This window comes from Schistocerca gregaria, chromosome 8 (assembly GCF_023897955.1).
Source record: "Schistocerca gregaria isolate iqSchGreg1 chromosome 8, iqSchGreg1.2, whole genome shotgun sequence".
NCBI classification, from domain to species: Eukaryota; Metazoa; Arthropoda; class Insecta; order Orthoptera; family Acrididae; genus Schistocerca; species Schistocerca gregaria.
In genome coordinates, this window is record NC_064927.1 from 509,099,695 (window position 1) to 509,123,758 (window position 24,064).

General features: G+C 46.8%; 2 protein-coding genes across 2 annotated transcripts in view; one reads left to right on the plus strand and one right to left on the minus strand.

Annotated features, from left to right (window-relative positions):
* The window catches only part of LOC126285281 (glucose dehydrogenase [FAD, quinone]-like), a 98,181-nt gene extending 97,694 nt beyond the window's left edge, over window positions 1-487 (minus strand). The window contains exon 1 of the mRNA XM_049984570.1: window positions 414-487. The gene's annotated coding sequence lies outside the window, so the exon portion shown is untranslated. The remainder of the gene's footprint in view (window positions 1-413) is intronic.
* On the plus strand, window positions 353-23,638 carry LOC126285283 (glucose dehydrogenase [FAD, quinone]-like). Its single transcript, XM_049984571.1, has 4 exons — window positions 353-460; window positions 16,806-16,970; window positions 21,970-23,114; window positions 23,161-23,638. The coding sequence occupies exons 1-4, from the start codon at window positions 353-355 to the stop codon at window positions 23,636-23,638; spliced, it is 1,896 nt and encodes a 631-aa protein (XP_049840528.1).
* Window positions 23,639-24,064: the final 426 nt, after the last annotated feature.

Consider the following 24,064-nt stretch of genomic DNA (forward strand, 5'->3'; position numbering starts at 1 on the left):
TACCCAAAATAGGTGTAGGCGAGAAAAGCCTAAAAACATTTCCAAATTTTTGGGAGGTCTAGAGCCAATCATTGAAACTGCATGAATCTGTTTTGTGGACTAAATGTAAGAAATAGAGATCGAGACACGCAGCCAACTGTGCCCAACAGACTGAAACAGGTATATTTCTAGAATTTCTACGTTCAATGGATGTCTCCGACGCTAAGCGACATTTTCGAATCGCTTATTATGTGCGCGCAGTCTTTGGTGAGAGTAGGTGTGTCGCTGGAAGATGTGCCGGCAATGCTAGGAGAAATTAGTGAGAAGATATAAGAGATGTCGTTACTGGAGGAAGTGGTCGCGACGACGGAGAATGTTTGAACGGAAGGAGGCAGAAGGTAGCGAGTGTGAGACGCGGAGCGCCGTCGGCCTACCTGAGAGAGAGACGCCGTGGCTCGGCAGGGATGGGAGGGCTGCGCAGGTGAGCGGCGCCTGCTGGAGCCGCGCTCTCCAGAGGAGGACTGGCGGCGCGGCGCGGCGGGCAGCGGGCTCCAGGCAGCGGGCTCCAGGCAGCGGGCAGCGGGCCAGCCGGGGCTGCGGAGCCGAGCGGAACAGGTCGGGCCAGGGCAGCCGCGGTCGCCACACTCCACCTCCCGCCTCCTGCCCCCGCTTAGCTTCCGTGTCGGATCTGACGGGCAACTGTGGCCCACGCCTTATGCAGTTCCTCGACGAGAACACTTCCGGTTAGTTCAGAGTTGGTCCTTGTCAGTTCCACATCTTTATTTTGCTCTAGCGAACCCGGCGCTGCTTCACAATTGATGCATACGAGTAGTGTTCGATAAGTAATGCAACACTTATTTTCTCCACCAATTGCGATTCATAATATGCGGAATTTGTTCTTGAATACCGTGGAATATTTCCGCTTCAGCGCCTATAGTTTCATGAAGGTACGATAGGTGGTGGCACTGTACGCAGCCTTTAAAATGGCGTCTGTAGAGGAGGTAAGTTCCAGGCAGAGAGCTGTCATTGAGTTCTTTTCGGAGAAAAATCAGAGCATCACAAGCTTGCAGTATATCTTCGGAGACCTGGCAGTGAACAAGAGAACGATCAGTCGCTGGCGGAGGCGTCTGTCATCATCGCAACAAAGACGTGTAAACCTGCCCGATCACCTGTGTGTAGGCCGGCTCCTCACATCTCTGACTCGTGCAATGTTGGAACGTGCGGACTCTCTCATTCGCAGTGATCGATGGATCACAATCAGACGTCTTGCTGCTCAGCTGAACGTCTTTGCAAGTAGTGTTGACACGCTCGTCGAGCAGCTGGGGTGCTCAAAGATGTGTGCCCACTGAGTTCGTCGCAGCTTAACAGAAGACCCTACATAGAAACTGTTTCCTTGCGTGTTACGAGGATGATCGTAGCACGTTTTTGTTGAAAATAGTAACAGGCTATAAAGCATGGATTCATCACTCACTACACAAAGGAAGCGGCTACTCGGGTAGCAGAATACTTGTGGCGTGCGCATGTTTTTTTTTTTTTTTTTTTTTTTTTTTTTTTTTTTTTTTTTTTTTGGGCTAGGCAGTAGTGCGACGTGTCCTGATGAACACTCACCAGTCGACGTGCAGGCAGGGAAATCAGGACGCGCTCAGTGTAAAGACACTTCAGCTATCAAGACATTAGCAGTAAATTTTCAGTGTTCGGAATAAAGTTCCTGAATTTACTGTCCTCCAGGAAGCGTGTGGCCCGCAAGTTTTTCTCGGGACTGAGACCAGGCTGAACCCTGAGATAGGAAGTTCTGAAATATTTAGTGCGGGATGGAACGTGTATCCGAAAGACAGATTAGACACCGTAGGAGGTGGTGTCTTCATTGCAGTTGACAAAAATATTGTGTCTACTGAGGTTGAAGTAGAGTGTGAAAAAAAAATGGCTCTGAGCACTATGGGACTCAACTGCTGTGGTCATCAGTCCCCTAGAACTTAGAACTACTTAAACCAAACTAACCTAAGGACATCACACACATCCATGCCCGAGGCAGGATTCGAACCTGCGACCGTAGCAGTCGCACGGTTCTGGACTGCGCGCCTAGAACCGCGAGACCACCGCGGCCGGTGAAGTAGAGTGTGATTGTGAAGTTATCTGGACACGTTTAACAGAGCTAGGAGAAATAAAGTTAATTGTCGGCTGTTATTACTGGCCACCAGATTCCACCGTGACAGTTCTAGTATCATTCAAAGGGAGTCTACACTCTGTATCGCAGAAGTAACCGGATAATGCTATATTACTCGGAGGCGACTTCAACCTACCTAGTATGTCTATGGACTCATTATAGTTGGTACAGACAAGCCGTAGTGTGAATTACTTTTGAACACATTATCCGAAAACTGCCTTGAGCAGCTAAATCGACAGCCAACGCGTAATGGAAATATTTTACATCTGGTAGCCACAAACAGACCAGACCTCATCGACAGTGTCAGTGTTCAGACAGGGATTACTGATCATCATGTTCTCATTACGACTATGGTTACGAAAGTTAGAAAGTCGGCCAATAAGTCTAGGAGAGTATTCTTACTAAAAGAGCAGATAAGCAGTTGTTAGCATCACACTTAGTAAATGAATGGACTTCATTTACTTCCGGTGTGATAGACGTGGAAGAATTATGGGCAAATTTTAAACACATTGTAAATCACGCATTGGACAAGTATGTGCCGAAAAAATGGGTTACGGACGGAAAAGACCCACCGTGGTTTAACAGCGCAATTCTGAGAATCCTCAGGAAGCAGAGACAGTTGCACTCCCGGTACAAGAAAGATCGGGAGAATGAGGACAGGCAAAAGTTAGTAGAGATTCGTGCTGCTGTAAAAAGAGCGATGCGCGAAGCTTTCAACCACTACCACCGTCATACCTTAGCAAAAGATCTTGCTGAAAACCCAAGGAAATTCTGGTCTTACGTAAAATCGGTAAGCGGATCGAAGGCTTCCATCCAGTCACTCACTGATCAGTCTGGCCTGGCAACGAAAGACAGCTAAACGAAAGTTGAAATTTTAAATTTAGCATTTGAGAAATCTTTCACGCAGGAGGATCGTATAAACATACCGCCGTTTGAGTCTCGTACAGATTCCCGTATGGGGGACATAGTGATAGACATCCCTGGGGTTATGAAGCAGGTGAATGGGTTGAAAATAAATAAATCGCCAGGTCCTGATGGGATTCCAATTTGGTTTTACAGAGAGTACTCTACTGCATTGGCTCCTCGCTTAGCTGGCATTTATCACGACCCTCTTGCCCAACGTAAAGGCCCAGGCGACTGGAAAAAAGCGCAGGTGACGCCTGTATATAAGAAGGGTAGAAGGATGGATCCTCAAAATTACAGACCAATATCCTTAACATCGGTTTGTTGCAGGATTCTCGAACATATTCTCAGTTCGAATATAATGAATTTCCCTGACACAGAGAAGTTGCTGTCCATGCATCAGCACGGCTTTAGAAAGCATCGCTCCTGCGAAACGCAACTCGCCCTTTTTTCACATGATATCTTGCGAACCATGGATGAAGGGTATCAGACGGATGCCATACTCCTTGACTTCCGGAACGCGTTTGACTCGGTGCCCCACTGCAGACTCCTCACTAAGGTACGAGCATATGGGATTGGTTCCCAAATATGTGAGTGGCTCGAAGACTTCTTAAGTAATAGCAGCCAGTACGTTGTCGTCGATGGTGAGTGTTCATCGGAGCTGAGGGTACCATCTGGAGTGACCCAGGGAAGTGTGGTAGGTCCGCTGTTGTTTTTTATCTACATAAATGATCTTTTGGATAGGGTGAATAGCAATGTGCGGCTGTTTGCTGATGATGCTGTGGTGTACGGGAAGGTGTCGTCGTTGACTGACTGTAGGAGGATACAAGATGACTTGGACAGGATTTGTGATTGGTGTAAAGAATGGCAGCTAACTCTGAATATAGATAAATGTAAATCGATGCAGATAAATAGGAAAAAGAATCCTTTAATGTTTGAATATTCCATTAGTAGTGTAGTGATTGACACCGTCGTGTTGATTAAATATTTGGGCGTAACATTGCAGAGCGATATGAAGTGGGACACGCATGTAATTGCAGTTGTGGGGAAGGCGGATAGTCGTCTTCGGTTCATTGTTAGAATTTTGGGAAGATGTGGTTCATCTGTAAAGAAGACCGATTATAAAACACTAATACGACCTATTCTTGAGTACTGCTCGAGCGTTTGGGATCCCTATCGGGCCGGATTGAGGGAGGATATAGAAGCAATTCAGAGGCGGGCTGCTAGATTTGTTACTGGTAGGTTTGATCATTATGCGGGTGTTACGGAAATCCTTCAGGAACTCGGGTGGGAGTGTCTCGAGGAAAGGAGGCGTTCTTTTCGTGAATCGCTACTGAGGAAATTTAGAGAACCAGCATTTGAGGCTGACTGCAGTACAATTTTCCTGCCGCCAACTTACATTTCACGGAAAGACCACAAAGATAAGATAAGAGAGATTAGGACTCGTACAGAGGCATATAGGCAGTCATTTTTCCCTCGTTCTGTTTTGGATTGGAACAGGGAGAGAAGATGCTAGTTATGGTACGAGGTACCCTCCACCACGCACCGTATGGTGGATTGCGGAGTATGTATGTAGATGTAGATGTAGATCATTCCAAACCAGAAACAAAACGGCAGACCATGGAGTCGTGCCACACGTCCCCTCCTCCGAAGAAAAAGTTCAAAGCCCCACCCTCAGCCGATAAATTCAAGGCGACGGTCTTCTGGATCTCTGAAGTGGTTATTCTGTTTGATGTCCACCTGCAAGGTGCAACGATCATCTCGGAACTGTATTATACTGTCCTCAGCAAATTGAAGAAGCGACTTCAGCGTGTTCGCCAGCACAAAAATGAGAACGAACTTCTCCTTCACCTTGACAATGCAAGGCCTCACATCTATCTGCTCACCCGAGAGGAGCTCACGAAACTTCATTGGACTGTCTTTGTCATTCACCCTAGAGTCCGAATCTCGCACCTTCCCCTTCATCTGGGAGGTTACTGATGCAGCAAGACGTTGGCTCCGAAGTCGACCAGTAGAGTGGTCCCAGGAGGACAAACACAGTAAAGTAGCGGACGGCCTTCGCACTGAAGGGCGATTTCGTTGAAGAACAAGGTTTTCCAGTCAGAAGAGTGGGGAATAATATGGTCTACTGAAATCCAGAATAAAACAGACCTGCTTTCAGCAAAAAATGTATCAATCTGCTCGCAGAAAAAAATGTATTACTTATTGAACGCCCGCTCGTGTGTGTGGGATACTGGTAATACATTCTAAATTCCTTCCCTTCTCTCCCTCTCCGTCTCTTCCTTCCCCTTCTCATTTCCCATCTCCTCACACCATCTTTCTGTACTTCACCTCCTCCATCTCCTTCCCTTCTGTACATCCCCTCCTTCCACCTATCTGTGTCTTTTCCTCCCCTACCCCCCCTTACCCTCTCCCCCCTCCTTGCAATTTCCTCTTCTGCCCTCTAGAGGACGGTGAGCCTTACTTATTGTTATTGCAAACTAAACCCTGACTGGGGACAGAAGTCGCCTAAAATGAATAGTTAAATTCGAGGGGATCACTGGTATACAGGGCTTGAAAGAGGCCTCTCCAGCTGCTAGATCTGAGAGGATAGCAGCTCTGATGGCAGTATTTCACATAGCTTTAATCTGTGAATGGGTAGGATTACAAAGTTTCGGACTATTCGGATTCTGTAACGGTATTGTAATTATAAGCCATAGACACAACTTTGCTGTTTTAACAGAAAATCTGTACATTATCGTTAAAACATTTATAGCCTATTATGTCCACCCAAATGTTTATTAGCGTATCGTGTAAAAATTTTAATAAATCTAGATTGCCGGCGTGGCTAGCCACGCGGTCTAACTCGTTGCTTGCTTCCCGAGCGGGTTGGCGTGCCGGTCTCCGGCACGAATCCGCCCGGCGGATTAGCGTCGAGGTCCGGTGTGCCAGGCTAGTCTGTGGACGGTTTCCAAGGCGGTTTTCCAACTGCCTCGGCGAATGCGGGCTGGTTCCCGTTATTCCGCCTCAGTTACACTATGTCAGCGAGGGCTGAGCAAACATTGTCTCCACGTACCTGTACACCATAATTACTCTACCACGCAAACATTTGGGGTTACACTCGTGTCTGGTGTGCGACGCTACCGGCCGGGGGGAGGGGGAACTGCACAACAACCCTGGATTCGGTGTGGGGTGAGTGGACTGTGTGGCCTGTTGTCGGGCTGTGAACCACTGAGGGCTACTGCGGCACGAAGCCTCTCCGTCGTTTCTAGCTCCCCAGTTCAATATACACAATATAAAGCTAGATTTTTCCCAACAGCGTTTTCCCTTATTATAAATATGCAGCCCATGTCCGTCTACATTTTCATTACAATACTGTGGAAAATTTTCTAGTAAAATAGTTACGAACGCTTTAGGATTTTGGTAACAAAGTTACTCGTTAACGACTGGGATGAAAAGACAGATGGACGTCCGATACGAACCATCTGCCCTTTCATCCAAGGTTTTACCGAAGAGTGACATGTTTTTAGCTCACTTGTACCTTGGAATTCGTGGCACATGAAGTATTAGTTTTTATGTCATCTGCAGATATAGCTACAAGGTTGTAATGTTGTTGCTTTATTTTGTTATGTGAAAGCGGTGCTGATAGACAATAAAAGAGGGTTAAAAGCTGTGAGCTATCTGAGGAAGTTAACGTTGCGTTACTGAGCAACTGTTTCACCAGGTATCCAGTCTAGCTCACCAAATTTCCAACCAGACTATCATTAATTATAATCTTTTAATAGTCATACGAAAACCGGTGATACATATATAAAAAAGAGAATTTAAATAAAATGAAAAAAATCAGTTTATATTTGGAAATTTATTTTAACATTGATCATTGAAATTTCAGCATATTAAACTTGAGTCATAACTAAGCTGGTGCGTTATTTAGTATTGTGAAAATGTGAGTTTGTAATCTTACGGAACACATCAAATAGGGAACCAAGATTGGGAGACTGCATACAACACTACATTCATAAGATAACACACGAAGAACATTGAAACATATGTAAGAGGAAATTAACCACAACCAACCGATTCAATTTTCACCCAAAGAAGTAACGTTCGTAGCGCAATCCTGTCCGTCATGTAATTACCACACACTGGTATACTAAATTCATACTAACTCTCTGTGAAATCTTCCCGAAAAGAATATCTGAGAGCTACTTGATGATTACGCCACATGCTTCACGTGGTTAATTTGGTTTACACAAAGAGTGTAACTCCACAATAATTTTGATAATTAAAATAAATTAGATCAAAAAGCAATTTACAAAATAAAAACCTCGAACTGGTTACTATCGTCTTACTATTAACCTGATGGGTTAAACAATTGTATAAGCACGTGGTACTGGTCTCACGAAGTACACCCCACGTGGATTGTACATAAAGAAAAGTTGCTATATTGAAAAATATTGTTAAGGCGAGACGTTATAATCTCACGCACATTCGCATTTAAGATTGATGATCTTAGTTAGAGTTACTGATCAACACGTGGTTCCACTTTACTCACAAAGTAGTGACAAAGCAACTACTGTAAAATATTCTGAAGTTCACACTCGAAATACACTGGGTTGCAATTTAAGATAACATTAGATATTTTAGAGCTAAACCTGAAATAAAGTTGATAAATTTTCAGTTAGGCTGAACTTAAGAAATCCATTGTCCTGCGGACTTAGCAGACACGCGCTTAGCCGGAGATCTTACCACTTCAGACGCTCGCCGCGGACAGACTGACCTGCGCTCCTACCGAGCGTGCTTCCCGATACAAAACGGAAGTGACCAGAGAGGCGGCTTCGTATACCAACATGACAAGGGACGGACAGAACCATACAAAGGATAGAAACCTCTTTGCTTTTAGAAAGCGTAGCTACCTGTTCTGACGTTGGTCCTACTGTTCTCTAGCAGACAGGCTGGTCTGCTACCCTCAAGCATGCAACTAGAAATACATTTGCTCATTCATCCTTTCACACAGAAGGGAAGGGGGATGACAGTGTCTTATCATATACAGTACATAAAAAAAGCGGATGTAGGTTCCGTATGAGACTGTGTGACATGAATTGCATATAAACTGTGTTTTAAAGTGTAGTAGTGTGACAGATCGTTCTTGTTTATGTGTAAAAGTAACACGTTCCACTGCTCAGTCTCCTCCCAGATAGTAGGAAACACCACAGTAAATTTAGAAGAGGAATTTATGCCGTAAATGACAACAGATTTAAGAAATTAACATGAAAGGAATCCAACAGAGACCTTTCAAGGTATAAACTGGTCGTCATACAGTGAAAACACAATAAACAGCTATTGCGGATTTGAACTTACACTCGGTTTAATATAGAATATTTTATCGTCTCTAATTTTAAATCGTTTGAGTGTCCTTCATATTATCTTCACGCTTTTTATCTGTGGTTGCCCGACCTTTAAGTTCATTTTACGCAGACTTAGGAGTTTCTACATGCAGTAGGTATGCGTAAAAAGTTTGGCTTTTTGACCTTCTCATTATGTGAGTACAGTACGAGCAAAGTTACAGTTGTCAAGCGAAAGTAATAAAACTATTTAGGTGGGAGAAACTTGTAGCAGAAGATAGTCATACCGGGTAATGATTGAATTACACACATTAAGCATTTGTTGTTTTACGTAGTTTTGTTTTTCCCGCATTTTGTGGGAATAGTTTTCTTTTCGCTTCTCATTTCAACGTTAAGTTTCAGTTTTAAAGCATTTTAATGTCTCTAGCCGATGGAATGTGTTGGGATGGGAAGAATAGAACTGAGCCTTCAGTTTAGAGTGGAATGCCTCACAGCAGGTAGTAGTCCGTTCAGAACTACTACCAAATTCGGCCCACATAATGGGTAGAATGTCATTATCAGCAAAAACATGCATATGAAGTAAATAATCAAAACCTTCATCCAGAGTTTCGTTAGACCTGCAGGACTTAGGCCTTCGACGAAACAGTCTTGAGTGTGGCCAGAGGGCAGGAGAGGCAGTTCAAACGAAGTTAGCAGAAGACTTACCATATCAGATTCCTCTGACTTAAAATAATTTTACAGTCCCAAGGACTGAATTTTTCTCCACCATGTCTGCCCAAGATCAAATCTGCAGCATTTTATTTTCGTTTGGAAATGCAAGCAATTGCCTCGTGAATGGCCGTCTCAAAGTCAATCTATATAACTTCCGGTTGGTGTTATTTGGAATTAAGGACAAAGCTTCCTTATATGTTTCATATTTTTGTTTTGGGAGCAAAAAAATACCAACGGAAAATAGTTTTTCCATTTCCATTTATGAATTATCAGTATTTGGTGGAACAGGTTAGGGCAACTCCTGAAGGTCCCATCTATAAATAAAGCCCCAAACTCCCTCAGAAAATTCAAATTGCTTTAACGTGTGAAACCCTCGGTATTCTTTTCAGAGACGCTTATCAATAAAATTATCCCCTGTTTCTCGCCAGTGCTTCATGTAGCTCTGGTAAGTCATTGGAAAACTTCGGAAGTTTGCTTGATCGAGGGGCATTATTATTTTTTTCTTATTCGAACCAAGTCCTGAGTTGTGAGTGTGTCAGTACGACCATTAGCTAACTCGAAGCGTGGAAGTCAGGAGAGGCACTCTCACAAATTTTCATCAGCCTTTTTCTTCACAGTTATTACTGCCTCTCTGCCGGTTTAATGCACCACACTCATCTTCTTCATTATTATAGCCTAATTGCAAACCACAAGACAATTAAAAACTTGAATTTCACGAAAGATGTACGTGTCCTCCTCCTACACTTGTATCTATCAACCCCATCGACGAGACCCTTACGGAAACAGAATTTTTAATAGCCTGTCCCCAACAGTTTCTCGGCCTCTTCGCTCGTGCCTGTACCAGCCTCCACCGCTCACACGCAGTGCACTGACTGGCCCCCCTGCGCAGTGGCGGAACGGGGCAGCGGAGCGCCGCCTGCCGACGGTGACCGGAATCAACGTGGACGTTACTGTTCGGCGACCTTGTTGAAAGTGGGAAGTGAGCCGTTCGCTGTCGACGGCAGAGGGACGCAAGGCGGCAGCAGCGCCGGACACCACCCATCGCTTCTATAACGGCCACATCTCTGCCTGGGACACTCGGAGCATAAGCCGTTCTTCCTCAAGAGCCGAAATTAGAGAGGCTAGCGATGTTGTGCGCAGGGGTCTGGGTCGAAGTCAACATCCTAACTCATCTCGAAGGTTCAGACAGAGACTCAGGAATGTTTATATCCACAAACCATTGCTTCGCAGATGTTGCTTTATGACATGATGCATTATTAAACGGATACAAACAGTAGCAGTCCTCAGACTGTTGCTCTACTGTACACAGTATACAGTGCTGTAAAATATGTTCATATCCTTCCGTATGACGGCCACTGTCGATAGAGCGGTTCTAGGTGCTTCAGTCCGGAACCGCGCTGCTGCTACGGTCGCAGGTTCGAATCCTGCCTCGGGAATGGATGTGTGTGATGTTCTTAGGTTAGTTCTAGGGGACTGATGACCTCAGATGTTGTCCCATAACGCACAGAGCCATTTGAACCATTCCTTAAGCATGTAGCGTTTTCTTAAGCGCATTAAGGAGACAACCCCCTACCGACTTCTCTGGTGACGTTACTGAGGATGGCAGGAATGTTCTCCAGACGTTCGTGAAGCCCAGACTCTTCCATCGGATTGCCACAGGACATAGTGTGATTCATCGCTCCCAGTCACTTGTTCGCAGTCGACCGTTGTTCAGTGGCGTCGCTCTTCGCACTGACTGTGGTGGGCTTCTAAACCATTGTACCTCAATCTTCTTTACCCCCGTACGCTCAGTCAGTGCCAGCTGGGCTACGGGTAGCTCTTTGGAATTTTCATTCCTTCCTCCGATTTCATCTGATTTTTCACAACCACAGACCACAATTTAGTGCTCCAGATAGCAAACGCGTGGAAAGCAGCGCAGACTTCTGCTTTTCGGCGGCCAGACTCCTCTCCAGGAGACGGGGGATGGGTGGAGAAGTGGATGTTAATGCCATTGCTTCGCCAATAAGTGAACAGCGGGAATAACCTGTCAGATGGAGCCAAATCTGTCGAAGCCCTCAGTTTTCCTGTCGTGAAATTATCTTTATGTGCAGGTGCTCTCTCCTGTTTTTATTGTGCAAACTAAGCCTTTCCACAGGCATTTCCCATCGAGTTGCTCCAGAAGGATTCGATAGTATTCGTCATAATTCTTAATGTTCATCATTTGCAAAGTAATTGGTAAGTGAACCCATTTTATGTCCCAGAAAACACTGACCAAAACATTTCTGGTAGACGAAACTGACGTCGCCTGTGTTTCTACATGGCAACCGTGTTCCAACTACTACTTTGACTGGCATTTCGTTTCTATCAAGAAATCGCGCACACACACTTTTTGTCCACAGTAACACATAGACATACTTTTTAACATGTTTCAGATAATTTCGGGAGCTCTTTTCTCTCATTTTCTTGTCACCACCGACCAAATGTGGCTCCATTTACGCTAAAACTTGACGTGCAAGGAAATATACTGCAGTGCAGCTGCGTATATAAAGTGATATACCCTCGACATAGCCGGCCGCGGTGGCCGTGCGGTTCTAGGCGCTTTAGTCCGGAACCGCGCAAGTGCTACGGTCGCAGGTTCGAATCCTGCCTCGGGCATAGATGTATGTGATGTCCTTAGGTTAGTTAGGTTTAAGTAGTTCTAAGTTGTAGGGGACTGATGACCTCTGATGTTAAGTCCCATAGTGATCAGAGCCATCGGAACCATTTGAACCCTCGACATAGCCAAGCGAATCTTAATATGTGTGTGGTGGTGGGAACATAAAACCAACATTCGGATTAGCTCAGTTACTGAAACAAGAGAAACCCAAACCACATTAATGCTGTTTTCATTAACAGTTCTTACGTTAAAATTTGGAACAATATAGTCTATTGGACAAGCAGTATACAGTGATCAGCGAAAACATTATGACCTCCTCAGTAGCGTGTTGGTGCACGTATGGGAAGCAATGCAGCAGTGATTACGCGTGGTGTGGATTCGACAAGTCCTTAATAAGTATATGGCGCTATATGTCTACACATACGATATACAATTCCCGTAAATTGCGCTTCGGTGGTTTGTGGGAGCGTAACTGGCTCCAATAGCGTTGCAGATGTGTTCCGTAGGGTTCAGACCAGGCGAATTTGATGGTCACGAAATCAACTTCAATTCACTATCGTGCTCCCAGAATCACTGTATCACGAATATGGTTTATGAAGCGGGCAGTTATCCTGCTGAAAAATGCCACCCCCGTCGGGAAGGGCATCAAGCGCGATGACCTGCACGTGGTCCACAAAAACGCTCGTGTACTCCAGTCTGTCACGGTGCCTTCGACTCTTACCACAGGTCGGATGGAAGCCCAGGTGAAGGTCTCCCTTAGGATATTGCTGCCTTCGCCGACCGTGGGAGGTTGCATGTTAAACGCCGTATCCGGACATGACCATCTACCTTACCTAATAAGCAATATGATTCATCCGACCAGGTGACACGTTTCCATAGATTTACGGTCCGGTACCTGTGATTCTGTGCAGTGGTACTTGACGATATCGTTGGATCAGCACGGGAGGACGTAAAGCTCGTCTGCCGCGGCACCCTTCGTTCAGGGATGTGCGTTGGACAGCGTGTTGTGGCTGCAACAGCGTTGTACTCTGTCACCAGCCGCGGGGCGCCGACCATCCTGCTCCACAGAGCGGGCAGCGACCAGCTTCGCCGACTGCGAGCTGCCGTTCCAAGGCGCTGGGCCGTGACAGTCTGCAGTTTGTCCAAGTTTCTCGTGCCAGTGGGTTTCACCGTTTGCCTCCCGCATCGTCACTACAATTATTCTCCAATCATCTCTGCTCAGCTTATAGACTTTTCTTACCGCGTCACTTCGTCGCAGCGTCACCAAGCGGCGTTCTGTATCGCCGAAGAACAGACGCCATTTTGATCCTGCAACTACTATGAATCGAGACACACAGAAATTAAAGACGTTAGCTGACAGTGCCTTTGATTTATATCGATGGGGCAAGTTGAGAATCTGTGCCAGACCTGGATTCCAACCCGGGTTTCCTGCTCAGTAGGCAGATCGGTTGACCTCTACGCCGTGTGAACAGAGAGGTCACCATAACTGCACGGACTACGCTATCGCGCCTCCGGTCAAACGTGTATTCTCGATTTATGCCACACAGTACCGATGTAGTGCCCCTCGACCGAGCTCAAACTCTTACTGGAATCGGCGAGATGCTGCGAGAAATGAGGCAAATGAACAGGGTACTACGTCAACAGCGCTTGGTATAAATTGAGAATTTACATCTGACAGGAGGTGCTCTAGGTTTGTCCACGCAGTTGTGGTCACCACTGTGTGTCGATGGCGTAGTGGTCGGTGTATCTGCCTAGTAATCAGGAGACCCGGGTTCGAAACGCGCTGTGGTACAAATTTTCAACTTGCCTGACTATAAATCGTGCCCAATGGCAGCTAATGCCTTCAATTCCTTGATGTCTTGATTCATAGAATTGTAGCTCGTCAGAGTATGTGCCCTCGCCACAGAGTCAGAGATCAATTCTTCTATTTTCTTTTACTGCAAAGATATTAACTATATCAGCTACACAATTTCTCGCTTTAATTCCTTCTCCGTCACGCGTTGGTGTCCGTACATTGGATTAGGCCTTTACTCATGAACGTCTGTTTTCTTCCTGGCCAGGATCCCCCAAAACATTCTGCAAGAGTATCAGTATTAAAATGCTCAATGCCACATTTCGTTTTCAGTAGTTTCTCTCCATACTGTATCTCATTCGCTAAGGTCTGTCCTTGTACTCTTGTGAACTAAGATCCAAAGCTTTTTCCATTTCAGTGATTACATTTGTGTTGTAAAGATAATCACACACTTTCTCGTGTCATTAAGTTGTCTGATCAGGCTAAGCGAGAACACAAGCGCTATCTGTTTTCTTACCCATTACTACCTATACAAAGAATTAGTATCAGTACTCACAAAGAACGAAGGGAACTCCGCTGGACGTTGCGAAGCTTTCCATGACTGAACCAACATTATCGCTTTAGGAGGCCTGATCTACACTGAATTTCTCCCCTCTTGGAATGTAGAGGTGCAGATTTTAATTCATTACAAAATTCTGACACAAGACTGTCTGCGAGTCTAATAGACCGCAGATTTAACATTTCCGAGCGCGACGGAAAATAGTGTTTGTAGAAAACAGTATATAACACGAATTTTTTGGCTGTCCCGCAGCTCCCGGGAAAGTATGCCGTCTGCTTGGTGCGGTTGCGGTTTTGGCGCTATCTTGCAATCAAGTTACACGCGAACAGAACCGAAACAACTTTCAAACTTGTCTCATTTCTTCGCGTATGCCCTATCGATCTGAAGAAAATGATCGGACGAACATTGGCGCAGTTCTGGTAACTGTTTCCAAACTAACATAACTTGGCTCCGGTGTAGAAGGGCGCTCCTGCCGCCTATTGTACAACTTAATAACAAAAGTTGTTAACCATCTGTGGTGGTGGTGGTGGTGGTGGTGGTGGTTAGTGTTTCACGTCCCGTCGACAACGAGGTCATTAGAGACGGAGCACAAGCTCGGGTTAGGGAAGGATTGGGAAGGAAATCGGCCGTGCCCTTTCAAAGGAACCATCCCGGCATTTGCCACGGAAAACCTAAATCAGGATGGCCGGAGACGGGATTGAACCGTCGTCCTCCCGAATGCGAGTCCAGTGTGCTAACCACCGCGCCACCTCGCTCGGTGTTAACCATCTGCCCGTGGACAACTTGACTTTCATGCGGTAATGTTGTTGTGGTAGTCTCTGAAGATCATAACGATGCTACACTGTACGGGTATACATCTGTACTTCGTCTATGGACCTAACTGCACCAGTCGAGAAACAAAAAGAAGTTTGAAAAAGGCCGAAAACAAGTTGGAATCTTGTAAAAGTCTACGGGGTGGAGCACAACACAACATGGAGTCACGGGTTCACATATCCTGCCCTATCGTTGGCATGGCTCTACAATGATGTCACATTAGGTACAGGAGAACAGCCTTGGTTGAGTCCTAAGCTGTTAAAAGATGATTTGAAGGTGATTCGGGGAGATAGCTGTTTTGCAAATAAGTTTGATCCTACCTTACTTGGAAACACGTTTGTAGCTACCTGACTTGGAAACATGTTTGTACCCAGCTGACTTGTAAATAAGGTTGGACCCATTGGTTTGGCAAATATTTTTCCAGTTACCTGATTAGCGTGTAAGATACGGTCTACTGGTCTGACCAATGAGGTAGGGGCTTCGTAACTTGCTAATACGTTTCTACCTAACTTGCAAAATGTTCAGATGTGTGCGAAATCTTATGGGACTGAAGTGCTGAGGTCATCAGTCCCCAAGCTTAGAGACTACTTAACCTAAATTATCCTAAGGACAAACACACACATCCATGGCTGAGGGAGGACTCGAACCTCCGCCGGGACCAGCCCGCACAGTCCATGACTGCAGCGCCCTAGACCGCTGGGCTAATCCCGCGCGGCACCTAACTTGCAGATAAGTTTGGAGTTACCTAACTCACAAATAAGTTGCTATCTGGCAAATAAGTTTAAATCTACTGTCTGACAAATATGGCTGCGCAGATCTGTCTAGGAACTATTTGTGGGCGTATACAGTTTCTGCAGAAGTTTGATGTACCACGTTCATTATGGCACATTAGATGTTGCTGAACACTATCTGATCAAAAATGTATGGATACATGTGTGCAATGCGGAACTGACGACTAAATGTCGCGAGAGGCAGATCCGCCAGAATGTAGAAGGAGCCACGGAGTACAGTGTCGTGAATAGAGAAGCAGCAGAATGGGCTAGTCATTGGGTAGCACTGGAGTAAGAAATCCAACATGGACGTTTCAGTGCTGTTAAAGCCGCCCGAGTCCACAGATGTTACTGTGAAGCGGAAAAGAGAAGGAACGACACAGCTACAGGAAGACAAGGTAGACCTCATTGCGGAGGATGCTTTTAAAAGTCGTATGAGTCAGCGGAAGGGCCACTCGTGAGTTCCAGAGTGCTATCAGCACAGTGACTCTGCTTAAGAAGATAAAAACAGTGGGATAAGATGATCGAGCATCCACACGTTTCTGTTGTCGATGCTAAACGACGCTTGAGGTGGTATACAAAACGTCACTGGCCAGTGGGTGACTGGAAGCGCTGTACTCCGTGGCAGTACTGTGGAAGGAGGTGGTGTTACCGTTTGGGATTGTTTTTCGGGTTTAGGGTGTGATCCCCGTGTTACGAATAATAATAAAAAAAACAGTAAATGAGGAAAGATATAGGAGCACATTTTAGAGCATCTTGTGCTGTGCACAGCAGAGGGACAGATGGGAGTCGATGATAGTACCACCATGACAACGCGGTCTGTGACAATGCGTCATCTGTAATGCAATTCTTTCTCGACAGTAAAATTACTGAAATGGACTAGCCTTCCCAGAGTCCCGACCCGAACCCGACGGAACGTCTATCAGATTAGTCAGAACGTCGACTTCTCCCTACAGTCCAACGACACTTTTTCCTTCGGTTTCTGCTCTTGAAGAGGGAACGGCTGTCATCCCCACATAGATATTTAGATGCTTCATTAAATGTGTCCTCAGCAGAGATCAAACCACAGTAAAGGCGAAGGGCGGACACAACTCTTGTTAACGTCCGCTAACAGGTGCCCGGATACTTTTGGTCAGTTGGCGTAGTGCGCTGTAGTTGGTGCCGCCGCCGCCGCCGCCGCCCGGTGGCTCCCACAGCCCGCCGCCAGCCGTGCGGGCTCGGCATGGTCACCAGTCGCTCTGCGACGGCCGCGCCTCGCGCCTCGCGCCTCCTGCCCACCCTCTGGACCGCCGCTCTGCCGGACTTATCACTGGCCATGAGGTTAGTCCGCGCCCTGGCACAGAAGCGCAGAGCGCAGTGGCGCCTGTTCCTTGCCGCCCTCGATTCGCAACTCCGATACACCCCTCCCAACATGTTACGGCACTGTCATTTATCATTCTTAGCGGCTCTGGAAAATTTTATACCTACAGAGTTTTTCCAATGTTTTGACAATTTCGAATTTCATTAATGCGCGCTAAAAACGAGATATAGTGACGGTGGCGCCATCTAGTGGTTTTGCGGAGTGTCGAGTTTAATCCCTTGCACAGGTCAGTAATCGTGTCGGAGCTACGTCGTGCGCCCGCGTGGAGTGCTATTACCGCTACGACGAATCTGTCGCCCGCGTGCAACGTGCCTTGCCATTCAGCATTTCGCGTTTCAGTCGAATTCCTACTCGTATAAGAGTACTGGACAGATTACAAAATTCCGTGCAACTGTCGAGGTAACCAAATCGAAAGTCGACCAGTCCTCGGAAAGCCGTCGCAATTCCCGAGAACGTCTGCCGTGAGCGTAGCAGTTTACAGGCAAGCCCTCGTCGCTCGTTACGAACACTGGGTTCCGACAACACGGCACGACACGTCGCACATCCGACAAGACCCTCCAAGTTCGCCGTGAAGCCTCCGGCAACCGCGTAGCTTCCAAACGCGCTTCTGTCGAGTGCCCGCCTCGCTCCTCTGATTTAACCGTGCCAGACTTTTACCTGCTGCGTCATTTGAAGGCGAGAACGTACTCTGAGCGGCCGGCAAGCTTACAACTGTTAAAAGATCGAATTCACGATGAAATTTTCAGAATTCCTCCAGCAGTTACGAAAGATGTGCTCATAAATTGGATGAAACCCCTCGAGTATTGTATAGCCGCGAAAGGTCTTTATTTGTCCGATGTAGTATTTCATTAGTAAACTTCAATAAATATTGTACTTAGTATAAAATTCAACTTTGTTTCGTCATTACTATGTGTGATATTCAAAGTTGTAATCGTCAAAACACTGTGAAACGCCCTGTATAACAGTGTTGTGCTTTAAACTTATTCCGATTATTGTGAAATCGGCTGATTCCTTTCCTTCACGCCTTCCAATCCGCTACCTTCTGCTTCAGAACGCCATGCATGCAGTTTGTCGAATATCGGTAATAATTTATACCCACAATAATGACAAACCATAATTTAGCTACAAAATCGTCGTTATTGAATTCCCGATCGCGAACCTCTTCTGCTACTACCAGCTCTCCTGATATCTGACTGAAAAGAACCGTGAGTCCATATCGAATGTGATCTCGAGAAACCCGTTGCCCATTACAGTAGATAATGAAAAGTATAAAAAAATTTACTGGCCAGAAACTTTCAAACACATTTATCTCATTATTAAAAGTCCTTCAACTGTATATACGACTGTTTCTGAGCGTCGTTGAACTCCTAAGTATTTCAGAGTGAAAGCTCAATCTTCAGGGTCCACAAATTTACCCGAAAGGTTCGGCGAAGGCCTGCTAAAGTAACTGCGCCTGCCGAAAGTTGCATTTATAAACAAATAGAAAAAACACGTGAACTTCATTGTAGAGCAAGCTAAAGAGCTGCTGAGTATCTGCGCTGTACTAAATGGGGATGTGTTGTGAATGCTTACTGTTTATATGTGAGGAGTTGCGTTTCAAATCGATTTAGCACACATATCGTACTCTACAGGAAGCCAAAAATACGTTTCGATTCAGAATCAAATGAAATATGTCAAAATTCTCGGTGGCAGGGCCTAGGTGTTTGTGTTCCAGAATCAGTCATAATTGAAATCGTTTCCCACTGCATGAAAATGCTATTTTAATTTTCAAAAGTGCACTTAATACATTTGAACCAATTCACTTAACAAAACACATTTCGATCCAGTCATTTTACATATTATCATTTGAAACGTTCATTTCAATTTTTATTGAGTTTTATTGTTGGACACAGCCCATCGCGTAAGAAAATAAAGCTATTAACATATTGTTGACGGTTGATCGATCTATTGCAGTCTTGCACTTAGACCTTTTTCCTCGTGAAAACAGTCTCAATCACCGTCCTCACGAGTCGGCTTACCTGTGTCAGCTGATGTCGCATCGATGTTTAGTGCCGAAACATAAAACTGCAAAGTATCAACCTATTTCCAATTGTCCCCAAATCTTGTTTTCAACACTTTGTCTGCATCCAGTTTCTTAGCGTCAAGCAATTTTCTCGGTTCATCAGTGGAATTTCGATCGCGCCTTCCTGCGTAATGCAACCTGTTCGTTGTCGTTTTGGAGTTGTAGTTTTCATCATATATGAGTGTCTGCCAACTTGTATCACTTTGTTCAGTTCACTTTAAACTTTATTTTTTGCTTTCTCCAGATAGAATACTGCTATGCTTTCACACTTGAATTTGTCTTCTTTGTGATAACAACACCATTCAAAATTACTTAGATGTGGATCTGGGTTGAAGTACCTGAAACTAAATACGTCTGGTCACGTCATAACTTCTGATACTAAAGTTCAGTCCAAGTACAAGAACACGTCTTTATGCAATGTTTCCAACGCGAATAACACATCAATGCACAGACATTAAAAATTTCACTGAAAATGCTCATTCGTTAAATACGTCGGGTGTTATTACTTACTTAGCTTCCTTTTCGCGTTGCCTTTTACTTTTTGCTGCTCTAATTCTTATTCTGCTTCCTTACGATCGCTCTCCAACAGATACAGTAAATAGCCGTCCACTGTGATCGAAAGGGCACAGTGAAGCAGCCAACACCACACTGTAAGCTTCAAAAGATGAAAATAGCGGAAGCAGGCAACAGAAGAGCGGGCCAACAGCGCAGGCTGGGAAGCTTGCCCTGAACGTAATACGCTATGAACTGTTAGTCGCGGAGTATATGATACAGTTTGATCCGATTCGTGCTTTTAAGTACTAAATTATAATGGGAAAAAAGCGAAATGACCCGAGTCATCAGCGTTAAAGAGTATCGTACTGTATCCCCCGCATGTGTGAGGGGCTGAGTTGTGGACCGTAACAGTCCTAAACGGTCTGGCGCGCCCAGCGTCCCGACCTCGACCCAGTGGGACGCCTTTGGAATGATTCCGGACGTCTGTTTCGCTCCTGACCACAGCGGCCACTCTCTTCCCTCGTTTCGACTACTGGGGAAGAAAGAGTTGCCGTTTATCTGCAAACATTCAGACACCTCAGTTCTGCGATGAGAGAATTATACCCTTAGTTACCTCTTTTTTTTTTACCCTAGACCACTGTTGTGTTACGCGGTCACTCATAAGATCAATTTTTTGTTGTTGTTATTAACTGCCGTTCAAAAGTTGCCAGTTTCAATTGATCACCCTTCTTGTAGGTCACCGTAACAGAATTATATGTATTGCTAGTCGAATACAGAATTATTGCAGTGAAATTTTAATGCTTCGTCCTCGAGATCATCTACTATTTATTACAATACTTTCGTTGTCTGCAAGGAAACTTTAAATATGAGAATGAAACTTAGAGCATATCTTCTAATCTTGATACACATACGAGTTACTTTGTGGGGGAAAATATGATGTAGGAATCGGACACACATTGCAGTGTAAGTAAGCATAATTCGATAAAACATGAGGAAATTGCAGAAAAACCTTGTACATATATGGTTAACGGTGTAGGGAAAAAAAACTGGGCTGGAAAGAGACGTAGTTAAAAGCAGCAGTCCGGTGGGAAGAATATTCCACATAAAAATAATCGAAAATGGTGATTTATGATAGTGTTTGTAAGTAGGCTGACTGATCACAGTCCCGAGGACAATTGACTGCCAGGGGTGAGGGGACCGATGATGTAAAATGATAACGACGAATATTAAAATCGAATCCCTAACATTCGCGTTCCTATGCTGGTCGCTAACATTCCTGATACTATAAAAGATTTCGTGGTATGACAGTGTTAAAGGTTTGAATTAAATTACTTGTATACTGAATTCATACTTCAAAACCTGTAAATGGAGTGACTTTCTATTTATACTGTAGGCAGGTTTCGTTCCTTTTCCTTTTCGTAACCTGGTAACGAAAGATAATCAGCTGGCATACACAATGAGAAACTGTGGATCTGAAATGAAACCTTGTGGGAACAGTTTTGGTAGTTAACGCGTCGAACACGTGTTGAAACTGGCCAGTTTCATTTAATATTGTCCCTACGGAAGACTTTGTAGTCTGGGCAGCCACAGTCTGGATACACCATTTTGAAGATAAAACCGCTTCAGCTGTAAGTACTTTCTTTATAAACAAGACCAGTTTAGGAACCTTTAGCTGCATCATCAGGTGGAATAAAATCGAGTCATGCTCTGATCAGATGAGAAAATGGGATGACCTAGCCTTCATAGTCAGTAATTTTCGGTAAGTAGTGGATGACAAATATAAAACAGTACGAAACAATGTGGAATGATCCCGCGATACACCCTTGATACCCGCTGAGCTATCAGGTCCCCGTGTACTGGAAAAGTGATCAAAAACTGACTGTAGATGATGTACGGGTCTGTGTGAAACTAAGCAGCACAGGATCTTCCTGGCAAAGCGAGACGCCAAAAGGCTGCGCTTACTACCGCGCGTTCGCTTTCTGCCGATTCAACTGTTTAGCTACACGAGCAACCACTGCTAGTTAATTTCACATAATCCCACGGACGATCACGTACGGTCGTTTTTTGATCACCTTTTCGGTATATGAAGATCCCCTTAACTCAGCAGTTATCACAGAAGCGTATCGCGGTAGCGTTCTGTGTCGTTGCGTACTGTTTCATAATTGATGTCCGCTACTCACCGGAATTTGCTAACTGAACGCTGGATCATATCGTGCCTTCGTTTTTTTGATCAGAGGGTGACTCAATTCTAACACATGCGACGACGCAGCTAAAGGCTACAAAAGAGGTCGTGCATATAAAGAAAGTAGTAGCTGAAGCGACGATCTCGCCTAGTGCTCAGCTGAGACGTGTACGCCTGGTGACCGCAGCAGTGGCGTCAGCCGTGAGCGGTGCGGCGCGAGGCGCCGCCTTTACGGCGCGGCTGGGGTCTTGGAGCTGACGGGGCGCCACCTGCGTCCCGAGCTGTACGCGCAGCGGCCGCGCTACCTGGCCCAGCTGGGCGGCGGCCGGCGCCCGAGCACGACTTGGTGGTGGTGGGCGCCGTGTCTTCGGGCTCCGTGGTGGCCAGCCGGCCGTGCGAGGCGGCGCGTGCTGCTGCTGGGGGCGGCGGCCGAGGCTCGGCGCTCGCCGGCGTGGCCGCCACGCTGCCGCGCTCCGCAGACGACCGGCAGCTGCTGGCCTGCTCGGCGGCACGGTGTACGTGCGCGGCAACCGGCGCGACTACGGCGGCGGGCAGCGCCGGCTGGTCCTACGACGGGCTGCTGCCGTACTTCAAGAGGTGCGAGGCCGCGCGGCCGCAGCGGCTGCGCGCCACCGCGCCACCGGCGGCTGCCTCGCCGTCGACGAGTACCGCTACCGCACGCCGGCGGCGGACGCGTTGTCGACGCCGGCCGCGAGCTGTCGCCGACTACAACGGCGAGACGCAGTACGGGTTCGCGCGACGGCTTGCGCTGCAGCACGGCCAGGGCCTTCCTGGAGCCCGCCGCCCGCAGGCCCAACCTCGACATCAGCACGCACTCCCTCGTCGAGAAGCTGCTGGTGGACCCCCAGTCCAAGAACGCCACGCACGTCGTGTTCACCGAGGCCGGTCGCCGCTACACGCTCCGGGCCACCGAGGAGATCGTCGTCTCGCCGGACCCGTAAACTCGCCCAAGCTGCTCGTGCTGTCCGGCGTAGGGCCGAAGGAACACCTCGACGAAACAGGCACCTCCCCGGTCGTAGCGGATCTGCGGGTGGGAGACAGCCTACAAGATCACATCGCACCAGGCGGGCTCCTCTGTCTCGTCGACTTTCCGGTTTCCCTAGTCGTTCCGCGCCAGCTCAACACCGAGAATATCTTCGACTTCCTGCTCCGTAACGAGGGCCCACTGATGACGACGGGAATGGCAGAGACCCTCGCCTTCGTCAACACCAAATACTCTAACGATACGTCGTACCCTGAGGTGGCACTGTACCTCTCGGCTGTACCAGAGACTGTCGACGGCGGCGTCTACGTCAAGGGCCTGCTCGGCCCCAGCGACGAGTTCTACAGCGCCGTCTACGAACCGTTGCTGTACCGCGACGGTTTCACTGCGGTGGCCACACTCGTGCAGGGGAACCGTCCGGCTGAGGGATGCCGATCCCAGCTCTCCACCGCGCATCTTCGCCAACTACCTCGCACACCCGGACGACGTCCGGGCCCTGGTCGAGGCGTCGAAATTCGGTGGCAGGCTCGGCGCCACGGAGACTATGCAGAAACTGGGCTCCCACCTCAAGCCGCACCCGTTGCCGGCTTGCAAGCACCTCCAGCTCGTGTCTGACGGGTTCCTGGAGTGCGCGCTCCGCCAGCACACGACGTCCCTGCGCCCCTTGGGCGGCACGTGCGAAACGGGCCGGACTCCGACCCCGCCGCAGCTCAGAGTGCGCGGCGTGGACGGCCTCAGGGTCGCCGGCTCCTCCACACTGCCGGTGCTGCCCACTGCCAACACCAACGCTCCCACCATCGTGGTGGCACACAAGGCCTCTGACATGATACCAGACCACTGGATTACTCCTGACAGTGCGGAAATTTTCTTCACACGTATCAACTGATTAAACGAACAAGTCACTGTTTCCATCGCGTCTGTTTATTACTTATCTGCAATCTTTTATCGAAATCGTACACGAGATTGTCCAGTTCTGGACTCATAGGTTATTCTCAAGTGCGACAGGGTGTGGAAATGGATTTCACAGCCTTAATCCATTCAAAATATTGGAGCCAACGTCGATGCACGGACAGTTCCGATGTATTGTAACTGAGCAACGAGCTCCGCTCATCTTGTCAGTAGACTGCTCCGTGCCCGATCGATCCTCAGTTGGGTCTAGAATTTTTTCTGTCGCTTATCATGTGTTTCACTTCCGGTCCTGATATTCCAATGTTAGAAACGTGGAGATTGTTCGCAGTGCACCTTGAACTGCAGGCTTCCAGTAAACCGGTCGATTTATCAGTCTAAAAGTTGGAGGAACGCAAGGTCACAC